Genomic DNA, 25,242 nt, shown 5'->3' on the forward strand with positions numbered 1-25,242 from the left:
TAAAAGGTGCCGAGGCAAGGTGGTAAAGTGGAGTCGAACTGCCTTGCCTTAATGCTTTGTGCATGTGCTACAGTGCGCTACAGTGCACTATGGATATGTATATGCTAATGCCTAAGTGTCACGGGGATAATTGTTATGGCCCCGTGCGGCACTCGAAAGGGGCGAGTAAGTCTACGCAACAAAGCAAACACACAAAAAGGCAACAAGATGGAACGCGAATTAGCAAAAGGCTATTTGTATTGCATTAATCAGTGCCAAGCACAAGCACACAATACAGTGTCGAGGGGATCTCGTGCTTAACCTTTACACGCTTATGAACTCACTCGATTACCTACCTCCCCTCAAAGAGTACGTTAAGATTTTGGGGGAGTGACAATAAGAAACATCAAAAAGGTGAAAAAGAATACTACAATATTACAATAGTGCTATTGGCAATCCCTCATACAAAAGTACATGCATAGACCACCCATGGCACACACTTGGACGCTGGAGTGGTGGCTGTAGGCATGGTGATTGGCACTTGAAGGCGCGGCGAAGAGAACACTTGTTATAGTCCCCCCCGCTCAATTCAGTTTTCATCCTCGAAGACTATCTTCTGTTTGAGGCTTGAACTTGTTGGTGAAAGAAGGTTCTTCGACTGCTCTACGAACCGGGTTTCTTCCAAGGCCCTGATAGTAGGTCGGGTAGATTGTTAGTGGATGTTCTTGATGGTGGGAAAACCTATGGCTAGTCCCTAAGTTATGTCCCTGCTTGGCTGCTTCAAGGTAGGATTTTGACTTGTTCCTGATGGTGGTAGGAAAGTTGGTGGCCAAGGCTGGGTCAAAATGGTATTTTGGATTGTTAGGGTATTTGGTTCCCATGCATTTTTCCCCAAGGGTGACTCACAAGGCTACTATAGAATTTATCTTGAGGGATGATGTGAATGAGGTCCCTAGATGGCTCGGGTGGCACTCGTTCTCCCCGGTGGTTGTGGTAGTAGGCGTGGGCAAAGTTTGATGCGGCCTTGGGTCTTCTGTTGGGCCCACCAGTTGTGGGTGTGTGCGACTTCGACTGCAACGGTGGCTTCCACTGCTGTTGTTGTGGCGGCACTGGCACTGACACTGACTTCTTCCCAGAGTTGCCGCGATCACTTCCTGTTGCAATGGTGGTAGTTGTAGATCTCTCGGCCAACAATGGTGGAGGGTGGTGTTGGAGTTGTAAGGTAGAGACGTGCTTCTTCTTGGTGCTGGCGGTGCCGATCATGTTAACCATGCAAGGTGACTGCTCGTCCAAGATCATCAGGGTGTCGAGGTGAGGCACCGGTGCAGCTTTGGCCTGTATCATGAAGTCCATTCCAATGACAATATTGAAATCATCTATGTGGACGACAGAGAGGTCAATCTCTCCATCCTAGGTACCGAGTCGTAGTCTTACTCGGCGGGCCATGCCTTCAATAGGTTTGGCACCTGTGTTAACTGCTTTGAGCCAACCAGGCTCTTTGGAAATGGCCAAGTTTAGTCTCTTGGCCTCTGCAATGGATATGAAGTTGTGAGTGGCCCCTGTGTCAACTAGGGCCCTGGTTGGCCTCCCGCCAATGGTTATATCAACATACCTCAGTCCTCTTTTGACTGAGGAGGGCTGTTTATAGGTAGCCCCTTTCTTCTTCATGGCATTGAAAAATTGGAGGGCGCCCACTCTTGGTGCTTGGGTACTCTGTTCCCCATCACTCTGCTCATCATCACTTAGTTTGGCAATGAGGGCATTCGGCTTTGCTCGCTTTGGGCAATTCCTAGTGAAGTGCTCCTCCCCACAAATGTAGCAAATGGGAGGACGGCTTGGTCTCCCTTGATATTTGTTGTTGTAGTAGCTTTGACTTCCTTGTGGCTGCTTCCCCTTGTGGTGCTCGGCTAGTTTGTGGTTGAAGGGTGTCTTCTCTTTTGGGGGACTAGGTTGTCTATCTCCCCCACTCAAATGTGTGGTACGCGGACTGGCCGGTCTGCTTCCTTCGTCATCCGACTATCTTTGTTCACTAAGTTGTTCGGCCACGACCATGGCGGAGGCAAGGTCCTGAACATTGCGTCGTTGGAGCTCGAGCTCGGCCCAGGGCTTTAAACCATCCATGAAGTTGAACAATAAGTCATTGTCTGACATATCGGTGACTTCTAAAGTGAGGGCTGAAAACTCTTTGACATAGTCATGGAGGGAGTCGCCGTGCTTGAGAGTCTTCATCTTGCGACGAGCGAGGTATTCCACATTCTCTGGGTAGAATTGTCTCTTCAACTCTCTTTTAAAGTCAGCCCAGGTACGGATAACACACGTACCACGTTCTATATCAACACACCTTCTGCGCCACCACAACATAGCGACATCAGTCAAATACATAGTAGCGGTACGTACCTGAGTCATTTCATCAGTCACATTGGCGGCGGCGAGGTACTGTTCCATTTGCCACAGAAAGTTGTCAAGCTCTCTTGCATTGCGGGTTCCCGAATAGGGGGTTGGCTCCCTAATCTTGATGTGGGAGGGAGTATGTGTAAAGGAAGTGCTAGTTGGATTAGCGATGGCCCGCTTCAGGACTGCACATTCTGCTTTAAGCTCCTCTAATTGAGCTTGGGTGTCGGAGGAGGAACATGCGGCGGACTTCATTGAGGCCCACTCCGCTTTCATCTCATCTAGCTGGGCCTGGACGACCATTGATGTGGAGGTGCTTCTTCTCCACGTTGCCCACTCGTTCTTCATCTCATCGAGCTGGGCTTGAAAACTATCAAGTTTGTCTTGGACATGCAAGTTGGAGGAGCTTGCTTCTTGTTGGCACGCAGTGCTGCAAATTTGCTTGAGCGTGCCATTGATTATGTCTCGGACCTCGTCCACGACTCCACTCAAGCGACCTTCAATCTCGACCAGTGTGTTGTCCATGGCTTCCATGTTTTGATGCAGCCCGTCTATCGAGTCTCGCATCTCACCTACGGTGGCTTCACAACGTAGCATGCGCAACTCAACGACTGCATGCTTGTTGGAAGATTTCTCACGTTTGCTGGGCTTCGGTTCCTTGTCCTTGCCGATGTCATTGGCGGGCACATCATCGGCCTCCTGTGCTGTGAAGAGTCCATGCTCGATCTCCACCACGATGTCCTTGTTATGCTTCATGCTATCACTCACGTCACGGGCCAAATGGCTTAAGAGGAGCTCCTGCTCTGATACCAACTGTCATGGGGATAATTGTTATGGCCCCGTGTGGCACTCGAAAGGGGCGAGTAAGCCTACGCAACAAAGCAAACACACAAAAAGGCAACAAGATGGAACGCGAATTAGCAAAAGGCTATTTGTATTGCATTAATCAATGCCAAGCATAAGCACACAATACAGTGTCGAGGGGATCTCGTGCTTAACCTTTACACGCTTATGAACTCACTCGACTACCTACCTCCCCTTAAAGAGTACGTTAAGATTTTGGGGGAGTGACAATAAGAAACATCAAAAATGTGAAAAAGAATACTACAATATTACAATAGTGCCATTGGCAATCCCTCATACAAAAGTACATGCATAGACCACCCATGGCACACACTTGGACGCTGGAGTGACGGCTGTAGGCATGGTGATTGGCACTTGAAGGCGCGGCGAAAAAAACATTTGTTACATAAGGGCACATTCTGTGTATGTGTGACCTTCACCAAAATCAAAGGCAAGTATGCGCTGTGATAAGACGCCCGTAATAGAGCAAATGGAAGTGTGCATCATGAGTGCAGCAGATCGTGACTCCTCTCGATAATTCATCATCTAATTTAGTAAAAAAAAAAAATTGTTCACATAATCAGTTGGAAAGAACTATACCACTACCGCTACTAATTAATTAACAGATCAAACGCTTTCTAAGACACCTTACAGGAGGATCCTTCCATGTTTAGCATTCATTGTTTCAAAATTTTAAACCATAAATGATAGGGAAATGGTTGTGCAAGTCACCACCAACTGTAGCATTTAAAAAGGACACGCTTGAAAGACAGCATATTCACTGCAGAACGAAGACCTTATTAGTTGTCATTACAGAATTTCCATCCAAGTGACCATTTAGTCCCTCTTTTACCTTTTCTCTTACAACTATATCATATTATTGATAACAGAATTTTGTAAGCTCATTCTAATCACTTGGGTGGTTTTTGATTTGACAGAAGGTTTGTTTATGGTGAAGACTCCTTGTTTTGTGACTTTTGCCCCTGGTTTGCCTTGTAAAAAGAACGAGAATGGATGGTTTTTCTTCTGCAACACGATTAATAAAGGAAGATTCTGAAATTGGATTTTGAAATCCATCATGATCATAACAAAAGATACTTGTATTAGTGATATTATAGTAGCAGTTCAACTTCCACATCTACCACAACAGAAACGAAACGTTTCGGAATAGAGATCCAAGAAATTAGATCGCGAACGACTTCAGTGAAATGGTTTGAACGTCCCTTGATCGGCCGCGTTCATGTCAGCCATTCTTGAATTGGATGTGTCAATGATGTTCAGTACCAACTACCAAGGATTCTTGTAAATTACAACATTTCCATGTCCAGTCCCTCTTATATCTATTCACTTACTACGATATTATACTTGTTGAGTGATTCGTGCATTTGCACATTGAAGAGAGAGAGAGAGAGAACAAAACTGATATCCCAAACTCTTTTATAATACACAAATTCGTTCCTTATTTTCTCAATTATATTATACAACATAAAAGAGAAATTTACCACAACTCTTCCAACGATCTAGCTACAGAGGAATGAAACGAATAAAGAGTTTGGCTACCTGGCTTCTCACTACAACTGCAAAACAAAGAAAACTGGTTCTACTCAAAATGATACGAAGGGATACCTTCGGAGGATATCAGATCCATTCCTTAGGATTGATGCATGCATCTAACAATTTCCATTCATCAGTCCCCTCTTCCGGTTTCTGCAAATAAATAGGGAGGGCTTTTTATTAGTACACATATTTGACATAAAACAAACATGAATCTATAGATAGAGAATCTTTACATGGTCATATTCCCATCGTGCAGTAAGTGGGAGAGAAACAAGAATGCTCTCAATTCTGCCTCCCGTCTTCAGTCCAAATGTGGTTCCACGGTCATATACCTTCAAATTCAAACAAACAAATGTTAGGATTACCTATTTAAGGAACATTGAACGTTCTATCTGTTGCTGATCAAACCAAAAATGAATGTTCTATCTGTTTCAATATCAGGAGATTGTCTTCCAACCAAGTTGAACTCAACATAGCGTCCCCTTCGTAGTTGCTGCCATGCCTTGTGTTGTTCTGTAAATGGTGTATCCTTTCTTCGTTCTATAATTGGTATATATGCTGGAATTACAGAGTTTGCACATTCTGCAAAACAATAAAATGTGTAAAAAGTATGAAGTGGAAGGTCTAAAGCATTAAGGATAAAGAAAAAAAATATTAGCATGATGAGATTAAACCAAATACAGCTTACAAGCTCATCAACTAACCAGTAGCAAAGGAAAGAAGCATCTCTTGGTTATAGTCATTAAGATCATCAAAAAATATTCCTCCAAGTCCACGCCTTTCACCTCGGTGCTACATGCATTACCACCAAAATAAGTAAAAGTTTAGCAGGAAAACAACATTTATAAGATTTGACAGTTATTTGTAGAAATGGAAACCTCTCCAATGGTATACATCCTAAGTTGTCTAATATGTATCCCAATTATTTCTCCAACATTCAACCAAGAGAAAAGATAAAACGCTTCTTGGAAAAGACTCAAAGGATTTTGTGAAAGCCTATTATGTCCTTTTAACAACTTAGGCTGCAAATATAGTAGCTCGATCCATTGAATTATAACCAAATAATTATCCATTGAGGAAATGACTAATCAATTTATAAGTGCATTATCACAAATATAGATCTACAATGACAAGAAATTGGGCGGAATGGACACCTTAATAAAGAAATAATCATCACACCATTTCTTGAACCTGGGGTAGAAAGTGGGATCAAACTTATCACAAGCACTTTTTTGAACCTACAAGATAAAAAAAGCTCAAGTCAGTCTAATAAGCTTATTCCAATAACAAGGCAGTATCTGTGTCATACCCAAAAGGACCCATGCTCATTGCTAAAATCAGCAACTTCTTAAGGATAAAATTTTTTTCTCTTAGGAGTCATTTGATAACAGCTGAAGTGGCTAAACTGAATGACTTACTACTTTATCTTATAGCAAATAAAGTTATTAAGCAGGTTGTGAAGTCCTTTTTTTGGTAAGTTGTATGATGTTTAATGGGTGAAGCTGAAGTTGGATTAATTAGTAAACCCTCAAATATTCTATTATACAATCATTTTACCTACTCAAATACAAAAAAAAAAAAAAAAAAAATCATTCAGACTCAGTTCAGCCATTTCAGCTGTTGTCAAATGGCCCCTCAGAATCCATTTTACCAGCAGAAGAGTCAATACTACCGAAAGCCCCATCTGCATTTTCTCCACTTTACACAAATTTGTACAATGCAAGGTCCTTTAGAATATAATTTCCCAGTTAAGCTGTTACTTTTTCAAAAAAAAAAAAAAGTTAATCTTTTACTTAAAATGCTGTAAAGCTTTTGGAGGCTTAGGCTCCATAAGAGAATTTTTCCATTTTAAGATCTAAATTCCATTTACTATGAAAATATAAAAGTTTTCATATCAAACAATGTTTCATGAAAAAAAGCTAATTAGAATAGGCCAGAAAAACAGTTGTCTGTTCCCAAGGCATATACCGTGTGAAAGTGCTTGACATCATCCTCAAAAATGTACGAAGGAGTCAAATCAGTGCCACCACCAAACCACCACTGTCGAGGTGCTCCAGGAACATCTGCATAATGAATGTATTCATGGATACAAAATAAGTGAAAGAAAGGATAAATTCAGAAAAGAGACTCCAGAACAAAAATCAAAATAAGATAAACATAATTGTGCAAGAAATTTGTGAAGAACAGATTCAAGAGAGATTTCTGAGGCAAAAGATTTCAGAGTGGTATGTAAAGAAGCTTTGCCATTTTTATAAAAGGGTAACCCAGTGGCACAAAGCTCCACCAATGCAGAGTCTAGGGAGAGACAGATGTACGCAATCTTACCCCCTAGACATATAGAGAGGGTGTTTCCAAGATTTGAACCCTGGTCACCAAGGTCGCAACGGAGCAACCCAACCGTTGTGCCAAGGTCCACCCTCAGTTTTGCCATTTTTATGTGAAAAAAAAGAAGGTTAGCAATTGAGGACTCTTTAGAGGAGTTCATTCTAGCTGGTTTTAATTTGGTGCATTCATTAAATCAAGGAGCTCTGCACAGACTCCATAAATAGCAACATTTATTTATCTATGGATTTTTAAATGTTGACAACTGAAAAGAGACAAAGAAAGAGAAGAGAAAGTCATAATGTTAAAATTGGTTTTACCCAACTCTTATTAGAATCAAGTGCATCATTTACACAGGTTAAACCCTAAAACCAAGATCTGTTTTATCTGAAAAATGTATGGGTATGGTACAGCAAGGTCACTGATTTTTCATTTGCCTAGTCCACTTGCTCTCTTCAAAATTCTGTTTTTTTTTAACTTCCAGATCTGTAATTGGTCTTGAGAATCCTCAACTCTCTAATCCAGAAGATGTTGAGTGATGCTTGTGATATTCAGGTATCAAGGTATCTTTCCACTATTGGAAATATCAAATACCAGTGAAAGTGAAGACCCCATTATAATGATATGGATAAAAACATTCATTGTTGGGACAATGATAACAATTCTAGGTGGGGTAATGTTGATATTTATTTGGTGTCAAGAACATTTGGAGTTTCATTTCTTTTTATCAGTTTTCAGAGTTTCATATCTGACTTTTTTAGTTAGGGACAATAATCAGATTTTTGAGACTGACAACAATTTTTCTTTTCAGAGTGAATTAGAAAATTATTTTTCTAGATATTCTATTGTTTACAAAGATCACCTAGATTTCTATCTCTATTTAAAAAAATACCATTCATACATAAAAACAAAAAACAAAATCACCTAGATATTCATGTAACCAAAGTTTTATCTGGGCTGAAACTCAGTTTGGTGGGGGCAGGACCTACAAAAAATTTCAAAAAGGTGTAAAAAAGGTGCGAAGAAAGTTGGGCCGGTTGTAGAAGATGGAGGTGGGGCTGGATCTCAGATTCTTGATAGTTCCGAACCTCAGGAGGGTGGCGTTCAGCAAGGTGAGGTGATTAATGCCACAGGGTCCATCTCGTGAATGAAGCATTGATTCCGATGTCTGAAAAAAGGCGGAAAGGGAGCTTTGAGAAATGAGGAAATTGTTGATAGAGCTTTGAGAAATGAGGAAATTGTTGATAGAGATGCAAGATTGGCAAGAAGCTTGGATTCTTATTTTTGGGGAGGGGTGGGGTTTGCTAGGAAAGCCTTTGAGGAGTTTGAGAGAAAGAGGGAAGAAGAGAGATTAAAGAAAGTGGTCTGCCCTGATACAATCTCCTTCCCCTATTGGACCTGAAAACATTGCAGTTACATTCCCATTCTCATCTCTTATCATTCCCCCTATCCTAGAAGGACCTGGACTTCCTACACTACTCCCATCAAGGTTCAATTTCATCCATCCCCTTTCTGTGGAACCCTTTTAACCATACCTAATCAATCAGTTTCGACTTTGGACAAATAATTTAGGTACATGGAATGGATGCTAAGCATAATAGTTTCACTTTTTTCTTTTTCCCCTCTTTTATTTCATATATATCAGTTACCAACTATGCTGCATTGGCAGTATCCATCAGAACCATATGCATGAAATAATATAATTGAAAGTGAGGTACCTTTTGGAGCATCAGTCTCAAAGTATCGATAGTTAAAATGCAATGTTGGTGCAAAAGGATTCTTTGGATGTAAAACCTAGAAAACGAGAAAATAGATAATTAAATATTGAAAAAAAAATCAATGACAAACCAGATAGCTGGAATATATTGGCTACAATTACAGTACAAAATGCTGTGAGTTTCATGATATCATTCTTGATCAGACTTTTGCAATGCTCATCCAATGATCAAAGGTGGGAGGAATAATATGCAGCATTTGAACTTTTACAAATGAAAGTTTTATAGAAAACACTATTGTGTTGATAAAATATCAAAGCTCATTTCTAATATACCCAATAGTACACAGTACACACAAAGAAAAATGTAATACCCCATGTAGTTTCCGCACTATCATCAAGTTCTGAATTTGAATGTAAAAATATAATACCATTTGAACTTTTATATCACTACAAATTTTCAGTGCAATAAGATTAGATGTATGTAATAGTAACTGCATCAAGTTTTGAATTTGAACCTATAGACTTCAATTTCATCATTTTGGATATAAAATATAAGACCCCAGATAGAGAAACATAAATTTGCAATGCCAGAATAATGGAATTGTTACCTGAAGATAATAGGGTGTCTGACAAGTGATATGGCTAGATTTCAGGAAATGAAGTTTACATGTTGTATGACTGGAAATGAACCATCCAACAGGGTTAAATCCCTTAAACCTCCCTTGAGTTTTCTCAAAAGGCCTTAAACCTCACCTGAACTTTGGCCTGCCCTTAAACCTCACCTGAACTTTTGGGGATAGAGGGACTTATAGACCCCTTTCAGTTACTTCAATGTTAGAAATCTAACAGGAACCGCTGATGTCGTGGTTTTAAACATATTGAAATGCCAATTTTTCCGTTGTTTAAAATACATAAATGTTTGATGACTGAAAAACCCTTAAGCTGAAAAAAATAACCTTTAACCTTTAACCAAAAATATAAAATACCCTTAAACCTTCTATTTACCTTTTTGTTTCACATTCTCAGGTTTGGATTCTAAACTTGTGGCTTTTTGAGGGGAGAAGGGAGGTGTGATTAAAAAAAATCCAGTAAAGTGTTTGTTTATGTGATTAAAAAAAAGTGAAATACTAAAACATATTTTACTCGTATTAGCAATTTCAAGGGTAAAGTTGGAATTAGGAAAAATCGAATAACTTGATTGCAGGAGTTACCATAGGCATAATGGACATTTAACGTCTCTATGCACTTAAAAGTAACAGAAGGGCCTTTTCAGAAATGGATAGAGACATGGATACAGGTATGGTGTCCAATGTAATCTGCTTATATCATCATGCTTTTATATCTAATCTTTGAAGCTAAATGTCATTTCTCAAGACTTATGTCTTACAAAATTTAATTAAATTTTTAATATGTACAGATTGTTTAATAGTATGATTTGTTAAAACATGGCATTTACATATTTTAGAAGTGTGAAAACTATGAAGTACATCTAAAAGTGTCTATAAAGTATCTGGTAAGTATCTTATCCAACACTAGTGCACTGGGAATGTACAGGTACCAGGTAACATAGAAAGCAGGTGAGTTGAAATTAATCATTTTCAGGATAGCATGAATAAAGTAACCAGTTGAAGTGTTAATAAGAAAATGACATGCGTAAACATGAAACCCACTCCTATATGCATTTTTAGATCCACAAGTGAATATTAATCTACTGCTGTGCCTGATTTGGATAAGTAGCAAATAGAAAATTTAATCTAACTTAACTCCATAAAAGCCCAAGAATGCTGTTCAAAACTAGAAAATCCCAAATATAGGAGCAAAGATAATAAAATATAAGACAACTATCTATAATCGAGTTTGCATTAGCATAGCCAATTTTTCAAAATTTTCAGTTATTAAAAATTTAATCTTCCCATTGAATCCTTCTATGCAATTTAAGCAAATTCAAGAAATAATTAACAGAAACATTAGCACTCCCAAATCCAAAGGAAAGAAAGAAAAACGAATTGAACTTTGATGGCACAATTATCAAAAGCAATAAACAAAATGTAGGTTGGGTATACAATTAATTTGGCAATTTAATTAGGGAATCACATACCGAGCTGATTCCGGCAGCAAAAAACGGCACCGGCCCCGGCTTTTCGGCTGAATTCTCACCTCTGGCAGCTCTGTAAGCTTCTGGGGGCATAACCCCATACACAACCGACACATTAACGCCGGCCTTCTCAAAAACGGCCCCATCTTGCAAGACTCTGCTGATGCCGCCACCACCCCCAGGCCTCGACCAAACGTCCTCCTTGAACTTGGCACCCCCGTCGGCGGCCTCTAACGCTGCACAGACGCTATCCTGCACATCCCTGATCATCTTCTCGAACCGAGCCCTAACCGAAGAAGCCGGAGAGCTCGAAGACGAGGGGTCATCGGACTCCCGGAGAAATGTATCCGGCTTTTCATTCTCCGGGATCTCCTTTTCGATCGCCACCGCTGATCGGACTTGCAAGCTGGTCTGTCTGTGGGTCAAAATGTGTGTTTTAGGAGATATGGTTCTTGGGAAGAAACACAAAGTAGAATTCTTCAGGTTTGAAGTAGAAGAAGAAGAAGTGACAGAGGAGGGAGGTGAGAAGAGAGAGGAGGATGTCGAGAGAAGGGCAGTCGGCATTGGTGGAGATGGTGGTGGTGTTCACCAAAACGACTCACGTTTAGCGGGATGTGATTAGTAAATGCGGATGAGATGAAACGGAGAAAGCTGAAAGCGAGGGGATTTAACAGAGACGGAGACAGAGAAGATTATTTTAATTTCGTTGAAATTTTTAGAAAGGGTTTCGGTGGGCCGATAATTCCACCAGCGGCCCCTGGTAACTGGTAAGCAGTGAGCAGAGTCAGTGAGTGGAAGACTCAAGGAAGAAGACTGGTTCTTGGTTCTTGCCTCCTTTGATGATCCTTGGATAAAGAAAATCTGGTCAATGATCACCCTGCTGGGATTGGAGTTCAGAATCTTCAAATCTGCAACAAGAAAACGCTCCCAACACTGTTCCAATATGCCACTACAGCCGTGCATTAGGAACATCTTCCCACGAATGGCATAGAAGATGTTCCCAATGTGCGGCTACAGTCGCTTATTGGGACAGTGTTGGGAGTGAGTGGTTGGTAGCAGATCCCTACCCGCTGAACTGTGGAGAGGGCTTCGTCATCGTCGTGTTAGGACTTCAAATCGTACACAGCTATACACAGGACCAATCATGACACACCACGTCAGATCTGCACATATGGGCCCTAGATACCGAGCTTATCTTGTGGGGCCCAGTATGCTCGGTAATGGTATGCGAAACTATAGAATTCAATGTGGAGTGGATGTAGGTGTAGGGGACGGGCTATCCACTTGCCTGGCAATAATAATAATAATCCTAATTCCGTTTGTGACAAGTTAAGCTTGTCTATCTTGTTATATTATTATCTTATTACTTTTAGCCTTTCAGTTTTTGGCCGTTGGATCAAGACTGAATCACATTGGATTTGATGAAAAAATAAGTGTAATAAAAGGAAAATAAATTTATATTTTATAAGATTTTTTTAACTGTTTATTTTATAACAAAATCTATTGTATATTTGTATAGAAATTGCACCACGTACTACGTAGCACGTAGTCTATATTATTAACATCGCTAATAGGAGTTCAAATCTGCCCCCATCACATTACCCCCCAACAACGTTCTACAACACATCCCCACCGTCTATTGTGAATATCTCTCGATAATTAAAGATAATCATTTCTGGTATCATCGTCAGGAGATGTTGTTAATACACGGCTTGAATGTGTATAGGACGTTTTGAGGGGCAGATTTGCTCTCCGCTAATAGATTTGTTCATAGGCCGAGCTTTGGTCTGACTTATACTGTATTGGATTCGGGTTTTGGCCCGAGCCCATTCAAATTTTGGCAAAAATCAAACTCAAATCCAGCTCATGGACAGATTCTAATCACCAATTCCTTAGCATTTTGTAGTTTTTTATTTAAAAAAATTAAAAAAAATACAGAACTATTTAAATTTGGATAATTTATGCTAGGTGTTGATGTGGGGTGATCCAACCCAGCCCATTCGAGACTAGGAGGCCCATCCCATGAGTGCTGGATCCAAGAACGAGATCTGCTACAGCAAGGGTTACTATGCTCCCTTCATACGGAGCAAATCACGGAGTGCCCACACGTCCCCGCATAGCTCTCCGACTGCCCTCGTACAACACTCATCCCAGGCGTTCATCTCCACCTACCTCTAGGCAGTTCAAGTATAAATAGGGGTGCCCCTCTCCAGCTAAAGGGGAGGAATACAATCTACATCTGGATCTGGAACTGGTTTCAAAAGCTATATTTTAGTTCCCCTCTTCGTACCCCGTACTAACTTGACCGTCGGAGACTCTATCTCCAATTCTCACTCGGGGCCTCTGACGTATTCTGTCTTGCAGCACCTCGGCCACCTACCTTCGGCTTCTATAGTGTGGAGCCCTCTTTTCCTTGGCCGGCATACCTCGGCCTCAGCGGCAAGCTCTCCGAACCCTCGAAGCCTTCGGCCAGCCTTCGGGGTCTAGGGGAAAAATTACTTTATTGTCCTCAGCCAATCTGAGCACCAACAATTGGCACCGTCTGTGGGAAACGTCATTAAGACGTTCCCTAAAAGAACTTTAAAAGGCTAATAAGTCCCCAAGCTCTGACCAACCAACATGGTACGAAGAACAAGAAATACACAAAATCAAGTCACCAATGAACAGTTCTAGGTCGTGCTTGACCAGCTAGAGTACATGACAAAGCGAGTCGAGTAGAACAACCCCCAGGCAGGAGGTCGCCCCCAGGGTGATTGCCCCGCCAGGGAGTCAACACAATCGGGCCGACATGGGTCCACCAGCCAAGCGGTCCTTAGCCTTGGCCACGCACACCAGACCGAGCCCTCAAATTCTGGTAGCAGTCGTCCAACCGACCTGCTCTCCTAGACCACCAGGACTCCCTGCCGAAGGGAGGACAACTCTAGACTTCCTAGCCAAAGGGAGAAGGAACCGGAACAATCGAAGGATAGCTGTCAGCCCTCCAAGTAGCATCGCTGACACCGAAGGGCCAATCCTAGGGACGAAGGCGGACGCCGCCATCGCCCCAGCGCCCATTCTAGGGCCAAGGGCCGACATCGAGCCTCTTCCCCTCACGTCTCGGACCTCCGAGATGTACTGAACGACCACCGCACTGAGCGCAAAGAACGCAGTCTCAACTCCGAGCACTCCGGAGTCCACGCCGAGCACCATCGTGTCCATGAAGACCGGGATGGCGCACAAGCCATGCCCGACCCTATGTTCGCCGAACTCTGAGCCAAGCTCGGTGCTGTCTAAGCCGAGCTCCGACAGGTTAAGGAAGGCCGAACTAACACCTTGGCTGGACAAAGCAATTGCCCGGGGAGAATGGATGCCTTCTCCCCTCACATCATCGCCGAGCATCTACCCCCAAACTTCAAAGCTCCTACCTTGGAGATGTACAATGGGAACACTGACCCAGACGACCACCTAGAGAGCTTCAGGGTGCTCATGATCCTGTATGGATATTTCGACGCCTTGACATGTTGGACTCACCAGGCACCCTTCAAGAGAGCCGCTCGGTGGTGGTTCTCAAGCCTCCCACCTCGATCCATCAACTCATGGGAGCAGTTTTCCAGCATGTTCCTCACATGCTTCATCACCAATCGGCGCCCCCAAAAAAGCATTGTCTCACTGATGACTGTCAAGAAGAAGCGATGATAGAATCTGCAGTCATACATCGATCGCTTCAAGAAAGAACTCGAGGTCTGCGACCTCGACCCCCTGGTCTCCATGCAAGCTGCCATCAGTGAGCTCCTCCCCGGCTCGGCCCTCAAATGCTCTGTTGCCAAAAATCAGCCAAAGATGAAGTTGGAGTTCTTAGAAAGGGCCCATAAATATATTGTCGTCGAAGAGACTTCGGCTATAGATGCCCATGAGAGAAACACAGAGCACCGGGATAGAGCCCCCGAGAAGAAGAGGAAGAATGAAGACCAGGGCTGCAATAACAACAAGAAGCCATCGGCCATGGCCTTGGCTTACAATCAGTACACGCCACTCAACTCCGCCCGCACACAGATTGTGATGCAGATTGGGAAAGAGAAATTTATAAAGTGGCTTGAAAAGTTGACGAAGAACTTCCACCGAGGGAACCCCAAAAAATACAGCAAGTTCCACCGAGGTACCGGCCACAACACCGAGGACTGTTACAATCTCAAAAATTAGATAGTCCCTCATTCGTCGGGGCCACCTCAAGCAATACGTCGGAGGCAAGGCCGGCGCCTCGTCCTCTCAACAGCAGTAGCATCAACAAGCAGCAGCCATCATTGACGTCATAGTGGGAGGCACGGCCTCGGGTGGAGCCTCAACCTCAGCTCGCAAAGCCTATGCCAGGCAGCTGAACATCCAGGGGCCGACCCCCAAGAAGCAAAAGCAAGAACCCTCTCCTTCACAGACGAGGACATGAAGGGGGTAGCAGTCCCCCATGATGATGCATTGGTGGTTTTGGTTGTCATTGCAAACTTCGTAGTCAAAAGGATCCTTGTTGATAGTGGCTTCTTAGTCATAATACTTTTCTACGAAGCTTTTGGAAAGATGAAGATAGCTCTGGAGAGCCTTCAATCGGTAGATGCCCCACTAGTCGGTTTCTCTGGCAGCATCGTCCAACCAGAGGGTAAGATTTCCCTACCAATCACAGTAAGGACGGAGCCCTAGGAGGTGACAAGGATGACAGAGTTCCTGGTCGTGAAGATTGGCTCACCCTACAATGCCATCATGGGGAAACCAACTCTTCACACACTCCGGGCAGATATCTCCTCCTACCACCTCTCCTTGAAGTTCCCCACCAAGCATGACGTCGGAGTTGTTTGTGGGGACCAGCATGCCACTCGTCAGTGCTATGTGGCAGTGCGGCAGGGCAAGAATAAAGAAGCTCTGCCACTAGAGGGTCTTGACCTCAGGGAGGAGCCAGCGAGCCGAGGCCATCCGGTCGAGGACTTTGTCTTGTCCCCCTAGACGAGGACGAACCTGACAAGGCAATTCACATCGGGTCCAACCTTTCCCTTGAGAGCCTATCCAAACTGCTAAGTTTCCTCAGACTCAATGCCAATCTCTTTGCTTGGTCTGCCGCTAACATGCCCGGAATTGACCTCTCGGTCATTACACACAAGTTGAGCATGGACCGAGCTCTAGACCAGTTCGGCAAAAGAATAGGAACTTTGCATCGGAGCGTTGAAAGGCCATAAAGGAGGAAGTTGAAAAGTTACTTGACATCGGCTTCATCCGAGAGGTACACTACCCTAACTAGTTGTCAAATGTGGTTATGGTAAAGAAAGCTAATGAGAAATGGCGGATCTGTATTGATTTCACAAGCTAATGAGAAATGGCGGATCTGTATTGATTTCACAAACCTTAATCGAGCCTGCCTCAATGATAGTTTTCCTTTGCCGAGGATAGACCACCTTGTTGACGCCACTACAGGGTATGAGCTACTTAGCTTCATGGATGCCTTCTCCAGATACAATTAGATAAAGACGCAACCAGATGATGAAGATAAGACATCATTCATCACTGAACATGACACATACTGCTACCGTGTGATGCCCTTCGGCATCAAGAATGCTAGGACCACCTACCAGTGCCTTGTCAACAAGGTGTTCAAAGAACAAATAGGGAGGAACGTCGAAGCCTATGTGGATAACATGGTAGTGAAAAGCTTGAAAGGTGGGACGTACGTCTCGAACCTAGTCGAGACCCTCGACACCTTGCAAAAGTACAACATGAAGCTCAACCCCATCAAGTGTGCCTTCGGCGTTACATCAGGTAAATTCTTAGGTTTTGCCGTCACTCAGAGAGGCATTGAGGCTAATACTGAGAAGATACAAACATACTAGACATGGTACCACTGTGGATGGTGAAGGAGATCCAAAAACTCACCGGCTTAATAGCAGCCCTCAATCACTTCATGTCAAAGTCAGCCGACCGCTGCCTACCCTTCTTTCGTGCCATCAAGAAGCTGAAAGAGTTCCAATGGATGGAGGAGTGCCAATGCGCCTTTAACGAGCTCAAGGCATACCTTACTTCGCCTCCCCTCCTCGCTCGACCGGCAGAAGGGGAAACCCTGTACCTGTACCTATCGACCGGAGATAAAGCAGTCAGTTCAGTTCTCATCAAGGAAAATGGCGTGCAGAAGCCAGTTTACTATGCCAGCACGATCCTCTGCGATGCCAAAACCAGATACCCTGAGGTAGAGAAGTTGGCTTTTGCCTTTGTGGTTTCAGCGAGGAAGCTTAGGCCATACTTCTAGGCCCACAATAGTGGTCCTAACAGACCAGCCCCTCAAGGTTGTCCTCGCCAAACCAGAGACCTTGGGACACCTAACAAAGTGGGCCATTGAATTATTTGAGTTTGATATCCGGTACTAGCCAAGGCCCACAATCAAAGCACAAGCCATGGAAAATTTCATAGTAGAATGCACCTTCAGTCGGGCCCTTCGCCAGCGCCCAAAAATTACTAAAGGGGATCTTATGGACGATGAGGCTCAACCCCGATTGAAGCTTTTTGTTGATGACTCCTCCAATGCTAAAGGAAGCAGAGCGGGGCTCATCCTCCTCACCCTAGATGATGTTGCCTTAGAGTATGCACTAAGGTTTGACTTTCTAGCATCGAACAACGAAGCCCTGTACGAGGCCCTCCTCGCTGGTCTGCAGCTTGCTAGGGACCTCGGCTCCTCATACGTTTAGGTCTTTAGCGACTCTCAACTGCTGGTGAATCAAGTGAACGACGAGTACGAGGCCAAGGAACAAAGTATGTCTAAGTACCTCGCCGAAGTCCAAGATTTAGCCCACTACTTCCAATGCTTCTCCCTGCAACGAGTCCTGTGAGCCGAGAACGCATGAGTCAATGCCCTCTCCAAGTTGGCAAGTACTTCGAGTGGATCCCCCAGCTGGACCGTGCACATCGAGAAGCTACTTCAGCCCTCCATTGAAGAAGCCCAAGTACTCCCAATAGAGGCCAAACCTTCATGGATGGATCCCATCGTCAACTTCCTAACAATTAGACGGCTGCCCAAAGACAGAAATGAGATAAAACAACTCAAACGACAGGCAGCCCACTGCACCCTACTAGAGGGGAAACTGTACCGAAGATCCTTCACCTTGCCTTACCTCTGATGCATTCGTCCAGAGGAAGGCAGTTATGTGCTATGATAAATTCACGAAGGCACCTGTGGAAATCATCTCGGTGGGAGAGCCCTAGCCCAAAAAGCCCTAAGGCAGGACTACTTCTGGTCTACCCTCCACAAGGACGCAACTAGATTGATGCGAAAGTGCAACCCATGCTTGAGGCACGCCAACTTATACCACCAACCGGCCATCACTCTCTCAGCCCTTAGCAGCCCATGGTCCTTCGCCAAATGGGGCATGGACCTCCTTGGCCCCTTTCCTCAAGCCACGTGGGGCAGAAAGTACCTCGTTGTTGTAGTAGATTACTTCACTAAGTGGGTGGAAGTCGAGCCTTTGGCCACCATCATGGCGCAAGCCATCCAAAATTTCTCTTGGAAAAACACCATCTGCAGTTTTGACCTACCCTACATGCTAGTCACTGACAATGGGAAGCAATTTGATGATGCCATGTTTTGAGAGTGGTGCGCCTCCCTCGGCATCAGGCAAGAGTACACCTCGGTAGGCTATCCTCAAATCAACGGCCTAACCAAGGTCACCAATATGACAATACTGGATGGACTGAAGACCAGGTTGGACCGAGCAAAAGGTCTATGGGCTGACGAACTGAACAATGTACTCTGGGCTTACCGAACTACACCTCAGACAGCCACGAGAGAAACTCCCTTCATCTTAACCTACGGCGTAGAAGCAGTAATCCCAATAGAGATCGGCCAAGTGACACTCCGAGTTGAGGCATACAATGAAGCCGAGAATGATGAAGCCCTCAAAGCAAACTTAGACCTGCTAGAAGAAGCCTGAGAGCAAGCACAAATAAGGGTATCCACTTACTAGCAGCGAGTGGCCCGCTACTACAACTCCAAGGTAAAAGAAAGGCACTATCAAGAGGGAGACCTTGTCCTTAGAAAAGTCATAGTCCCTGAACCCGGAGTAGGGAAGCTGGGCCCCAATTGGGAAGGCCTACAAAATCAAGCGAGTCATCGGCCCTGACACTTTTCACTTGGAACACCTAAATGGAAGACGTATACCTCAGACATGGAATTCGGAGAACCTCTAGATGTACTACAAGTGATTGTAACTTCTTCCTAAAATAATGGAATGAACGAAACAAAGTTCCTCTTCGGCTCAATGTTCAGTGTGTGTACCTACTAAGTTCTTACAACTCTTCGGCTTTGCGACTAGCAGGGGTTGACACCCTTCGAGGGCTATACCCCCTCGCTGGACCGATGCCAAGACTTAACGAATAAGTAGCTAACACCCTAGCTAAAGACTTAATGCGTCAAAATACACTAGGACGGCCGAGGACCTGGTCTCAGTCTCCCTAGACGAGGAGGAACCAACAAGGTAATCTGCGTCGGGCCCAACCTTCCCCCCGAGAGCCTATCCGAACTAGTAAGTTTCTTCAGACTCAATGCTGACGTCTTTGCTTGGTCCACTGCTAACATGCCTAGAATTGACCCCTCGATCATTACACACAAGCTGAATGTGGACCTGAGCTCTAGGCCAGTTCAGCAAAAGAATAGGAACTTTGCACTAGAGCATTGGAAGGCCATAGAGGAGGAAGTTCAAAAGTTACTCGACGCCAGATTCATCCAAGAGGTACACTACCCTAACTGGTTATCAAATGTGGTTATGGTAAAGAAAGCTAACGGAAAATGGAGGATCTGTATTGATTTCACAAACCTTAGCTGAGCCTGCCCCAAGGATAGTTTTCCTTTGTCGAGGATAGACCACCTCGTTGACGCCACTACAGGGTAAGAGCTACTTAGTTTCACGGATGCCTTCTCCGGATACAATCAAATAAAGATGCACCCAGATGATGAAGAGAATACCTCATTCATCACTGAACATGGTACATACTGCTACCGTGTGATGCCCTTCGGCCTTAAGAATGCTAGGGCCACCTACCAATGCCTTGTCAACAAGGTGTTTAAAGAACAGATGGGGAGGAACATCAAAGCCTATGTGGATGACATGGTCATGAAGAGCCTGAAAGTCAAGACGCACATCTCAGACCTAGTCAAGACCTTCGACACCTTGCAAAAGTACAACATGAAGCTCAACCCCAGCAAGTGTGCCTTCGGCGTTGCATCAGACAAATTCATAAGTTTAGTCATCACTCATAGAGGCATTAAGGCTAATCTTGAGAAGATACAGGCCATACTAGACATGGTACCACTACGGATGGTGAAGGAGACCCAAAAACTCACCGACCGAATAGCAGCCCTCAATCGCTTCATGTCAAAGTCAGTCGACCGCTGCCTACCCTTCTTTCATGCCATCAAGAAGTTGAAAGAGTTCTAGTGAATGGAGGAGTGCAGTACGTCTTTAACGAGATCAAGGCATACCTTACTTCGCCTCCCTTCCTCGCCCGGCCGGCCGAAGGGGAAACCCTGTACTTGTACCTGTACCTCTCGACTGGAGATAAAACAGTCAGTTCAGTCCTCATCAAGGAAGATGGCGTGCAGAAGTCAGTTTACTATGCCAGCAAGGTCCTTTGTGACACCAAAACAAGCAAGGCCCTACTAAGTTCTTACAACTCTTCGGCCTCGCAACTGGCAGGGGCGCATGACCCTCTCCGAGGACTATACCCCCTCACTAGACCGACGCCAAGACTTAACGGATAAGTAGCTAACACCCTAGGTAAAGACTTAATGCGTCAGAGTACACCAGGACGACCTCAATGCCCCACCTCAACGACAGCTAGCCTCCTGAACTTTCACACTTAGCGTTACTAGCAAAGGAAGTCAGCCTCCTCGGAGCTTTGCACTCGACCTAGTCGAAACATACGTGCGGGGACATGGGAGCCAGGCGAGCTTTGGCTCTTTCTAGGCCCCACGGATCCAGATGAGCCTCAGCTTTGTCTCGGCCACCCCCCAATTGGGCAGGCCATCTCGGCCTCGCCAAAGCTAATGCACGGGTATACGGGAGCCAGGCGACCCTCGGCTCTGTCTCGGCCACCTCTCAATGTGGCAGGCCTCTTCTGCCTCACCAAAGCCAACACTTAGAAGAGTGGGAGACAGGCGAGCCTCAACTTAGCCTCGGCCCCCACCATCACTTCAACATGTCATCTTGCTATTTACCCAAGTACAAGTAAGGGGAAGAGAGCCAAGAGAACCGTACGCTCTGCTTCGGCCTCCCCCCATCACAGGCCCCTTCAGCCTTGCCTAAGTGAACACTTAGAAGGGCGTCAGGCTTGGCAAGCCCTGGCCTAACCGCGGAGGCTTCGCCTCAGCTACCCCTTCGCCATGCTTCACCTCGGCCACCCCTTCGGCAACAAAAGAATAAGTGCAAAAAACACAAGGAAAAACAACACAACAAATGTAATAGTTGAGGCAAAAATAAATTCGTTTCTTTTCCACTTTTATGATAGTATTTAGAAGGTGATTTAGGAGATATATCAGAATATTTTTGGGTTTGATTTGACTAGATTTGTAGCAGAGGGGGAGTAGAGGTGGCAGTTTAGAAGTCTGGGTAAGAGGTATTGATCATAGGAGGGTGTTGATAAGATTGGATGATGATGATGGAGAGTGGACCATGGCGTTTGCTGCTGAGATGGAAATGACTAAATGAGGGGTGTGGTGGGGATGAGGAGAACCCCTCCCTTAACTCTTGCTAGTCATTTAGACTTGGGAAAATGTCAATTTGAATAGCTTTTGTTGTATGTGAATGTATGATCAGAAAACCCAAATGGACCCTGACTTATAACTAATTCCAAGGTTTTATCCTATGGAAGACTGGGTTTGGCAAACTCAGATCATGACTGCGTAGGATAACAGGCACCATTGGAATTTAGTAATTAGAAACAAAACTTGGTATTGAGTTCATGCTTATTGTTTTGACAGATCACTCCATAACTTGTTCGAAAAGGAGTAGCAAATGAATCATCTACAGTTGTTGGGGTCTAAGTCATTGGACCTGATGAAAACAAAGAGAAGTCTGCTGAAAAGTTGAATGAAACTGTGGAAGAGGAGATACAGATAACTGCTGAACTAGAAGAAGGTAAAATTCAAGAGAAGCCTAGCAAGAAATCTATAGAAGTTGATCAAATACAGATGAAAAATCCAACAGTTGAAACTCAAAATTTTGTCAATTCTTCTTCTGAAATACTCAAATTTTGTAATTTCTTTCCTTTTTTTTTCTACTAGAATATGGTTGAATGATTTGCACATTCAAAAGCAAAAAAAAAAAAAGAAGAAGAAGAAAAGAAAACGATTGACTTCATAGTAACTAACACTGTTGTCTGGTTTTGTACCTACTCATTAGCTATTATAAGTAAAGTCAGATGCTATTGGCCAGTTTGGTACCATTCTATGATTGGTTCCCCTTATCACATCTTTGACTACATTAGCACATTCATTTCTTTGGGTGAGTGGTGGATCAAACTTCAAAGTCAATTTGTTTACATTATAGAGGATTGCAGACCTGACTTCAAACCATTGCACACAGAATTTTTGACAAGAGAGTTGAAGAGCAGTTCATGGTAAAAGTAGACATGGCTTCAATCACCTCCCTCTCTGAGATTCTCTTCAAAGCTTGAGACCACTGATAACAAATTCCAAAAACAGGGGGTGCATCGATTCTACCAGGAGAAAATGGAACTATTCCATCAGGGGTCACTCCCAGTTCATAGAAAAGACATTTCAGGAGCCAACCATTCAAGGAATTAACAAAACCCTTCTGTTCACCGATCTGTTAGACAGTTTTGTATGCCCTTAGCTTCAATTCAATTTGATGTACTTTTGATATTTAGTGTAAATAAATAAAGTGCATGTTTGATTCATGTTGTTTGGTATAGTTCTGTGTAAGACCCTAAAATTGGATACTTATTGAGACTCGTGTTAGTTTTAAATGTTCACAGCCATTAGATAAGTCTGGGGAGATTTATCCTGCCAAGGCTGATACTGGTGTGCCGCCAAGTGTTGGGATGGCCTGTCTCGGCCACCAGGGTAAGACCCAAGACATATGCAATATGGGATTACTTGAATCCTTGAACCGGACCAGATTTCCAGTATTTCCCTGGACCTTGGAGACAGATGGGCAAAACTGGAAAGTTACACCTAACCCATAGACTCGACTATGACACTTCACTAGGTGTCGGATCGGGCCGTCTTTGATATGCCAATTAGTGAGATCCTTAGCGGGGGTCAAAACCTGAGCATATTGGGGCAATCTGAGAATTCGTCTGAGTGGGTGATCATAGTAACAGGATCAGCCCCTTTGTCGAAAAAAGGTAATGATCGGGAATGCATTCTCTCTGATGGAAACCAATCCGCCGGCAGTTGATTTCAATCACTGGAATTTTTTTTGCAAAATTTATATACATATATATTTGTACAGTTTCGAAATGTTTGCAAATGGTTTGAATTCCCGGGATCTATGTGAGTGGAGAGTGCAACACTGTTCCTTGCAGCCGAGGGAGATGTCCTTTCTTGTCGGGCAGTGCTTGATCATTAAGGACTGAGAGGTTAAGTGTAAAACCATTTAGGATAGTACTTGATGGGCTAATCTTGCACCTGCCCACAGTCCCTGGGTTTTTATAAGATGGCTTGGCCCAGCGACCACTTAATGTAAGTGTTGGGCCCATAGGGTCCATATGATGGGCTCAGGGGGTTCACTAGGCTTCTCAGTGAATTCGGCTAGGCCTTGTAATAAAGGTTGGGCCGAAACCATGTGGCTGGTGTATAGATCAATGCTTGGGTCTCATGCCATACAAAGAAGCCCAACTGGGCAGCAGATTGGAAATTAGTTAAGCACTGAACATTTAATGGGCCAAAAGCCCATTTCGAGCTAGGCTGATATGATCACCCATCTATGGAGCGAATCTAGGATTAAAGTTAGCAAAAGGATTGGGCTTTTAACCTTATCCACTCTGGGAGACCAAATTCAAATCTGATTTGAATCTGGTAACCTCCTGATAAGATCAGGTGTAAGTTAACTTAATCTGCATATAGTATTAAGATCATCCCCTATCCAAATACTGATTTGGATTTGGATAACTCCTAATTAGAAGGTTTCTTAATGAAGAAGAAAAGAGGAGAAACCCTAAAAGAGATCATAATCAGATTTCGAACCTAGGGTTATTGTGAAAGAAAGACATACTGCGAATTGAGATTGGACCTCATACTCACTCCAGAGAGAAGAGAAGCAATTCAGCCATCTTCACTTCAAGAGTTCTCCAACTGCCGCCATTCTTTCTTACAAGATTCGATCTTTGAAGAAGAAAGAAATCAAGAAATTGGTTATTGACATCAGTTTTGCAGAAAAGACTGAAAAGATTTGGTGCTCAGAGTTTCTAGTGGATACTTGCGAAGGATTCAGTGTGTAGGACGCACTTTGCTGGTTCCGTTCCACATACAACTGTGTCATTTTCAGCAGGAGCGGATCTTGGTGTCATCTTTGGGCGTGAACACCAACTTTGGGAGATACTATTTCTCTGGATCAGGTATAATTCCTCCCTTCCCTTTTGGTCCAGATCTGGTTCGATTATGGTACAAGTAGAATCTTTGTATATTATATTCTAAATTTAGGGAATACGATTCCCAGTTGGAAGAAGGTAGAAAAATTTTTGAAATTCGCCCACCCATTCCGCAATCTTTATGGCGCCCATTAGATAGATCCTACCATTCTTTCATGATTCACTTGGAAAATTTTGAAATCCAGTTTAGAAGCTCTTGTTGGAACTGTATTGTGGCTGCAAAGATGAGCAGAGCTAAGCTTTCTGTTGGATGCAATAGCATCTAAAATTTTGGCCTCTGCTATGGCGTGTTCAAAGCTCCCCTCAAACCAGGCCTCTTATGAGCACCATGGTGAAAATGTTGGAGGGATGCACCTCTTGTCTGCTTATCCCACGTGGGTAGGGGCTATGAAATATTGTAGTCCAAATTCAAATGTCTTATGAACGATTGGAAATAAGATACTCCAGTCCAAATTAACGCAAGAGATATCCATGTAAAATTTACACCGATGTGTATTCCAAACACCAACAAAAATTTCATCAAATTTCACACATTGACAACCAAACACAATTGGAGTAAATATTTTATTTCAACCGGTTCCAATTTACATGTATCACCGAACCGGTTTACATTTTTCCATCGGTGTAAATTTGATTTTCCACCCCAAACAAACGCAACCTTAAACATTTTTTTTTCATAACAAACCACATATAATTCATCCCAATTGCATACCAACTAATCACTTCC

General features: G+C 43.6%; 1 protein-coding gene across 1 annotated transcript; it reads right to left on the bottom strand.

The window, feature by feature from the left end:
- Positions 1-4,622: 4,622 nt before the first annotated feature.
- Positions 4,623-11,969, bottom strand: LOC148846633 (coproporphyrinogen-III oxidase 1, chloroplastic-like). The gene is made up of 8 exons (XM_088954002.1): positions 10,908-11,969; positions 8,811-8,886; positions 6,739-6,833; positions 5,925-6,008; positions 5,475-5,562; positions 5,228-5,352; positions 5,004-5,102; positions 4,623-4,920 (listed from the first exon to the last, which is right to left on the bottom strand). Exons 1-8 carry the CDS (start codon positions 11,466-11,468, stop codon positions 4,852-4,854), a joined length of 1,197 nt encoding a protein of 398 aa, XP_088810128.1. The 5' UTR covers positions 11,469-11,969; the 3' UTR covers positions 4,623-4,851.
- Between the last annotated feature and the right edge of the window lie 13,273 nt (positions 11,970-25,242).

This window comes from Nelumbo lutea, chromosome 7 (genome assembly GCF_056320005.1).
Source record: "Nelumbo lutea isolate HS-2025 chromosome 7, American lotus-T2T, whole genome shotgun sequence".
NCBI lineage: Eukaryota > Viridiplantae > Streptophyta > Magnoliopsida > Proteales > Nelumbonaceae > Nelumbo > Nelumbo lutea.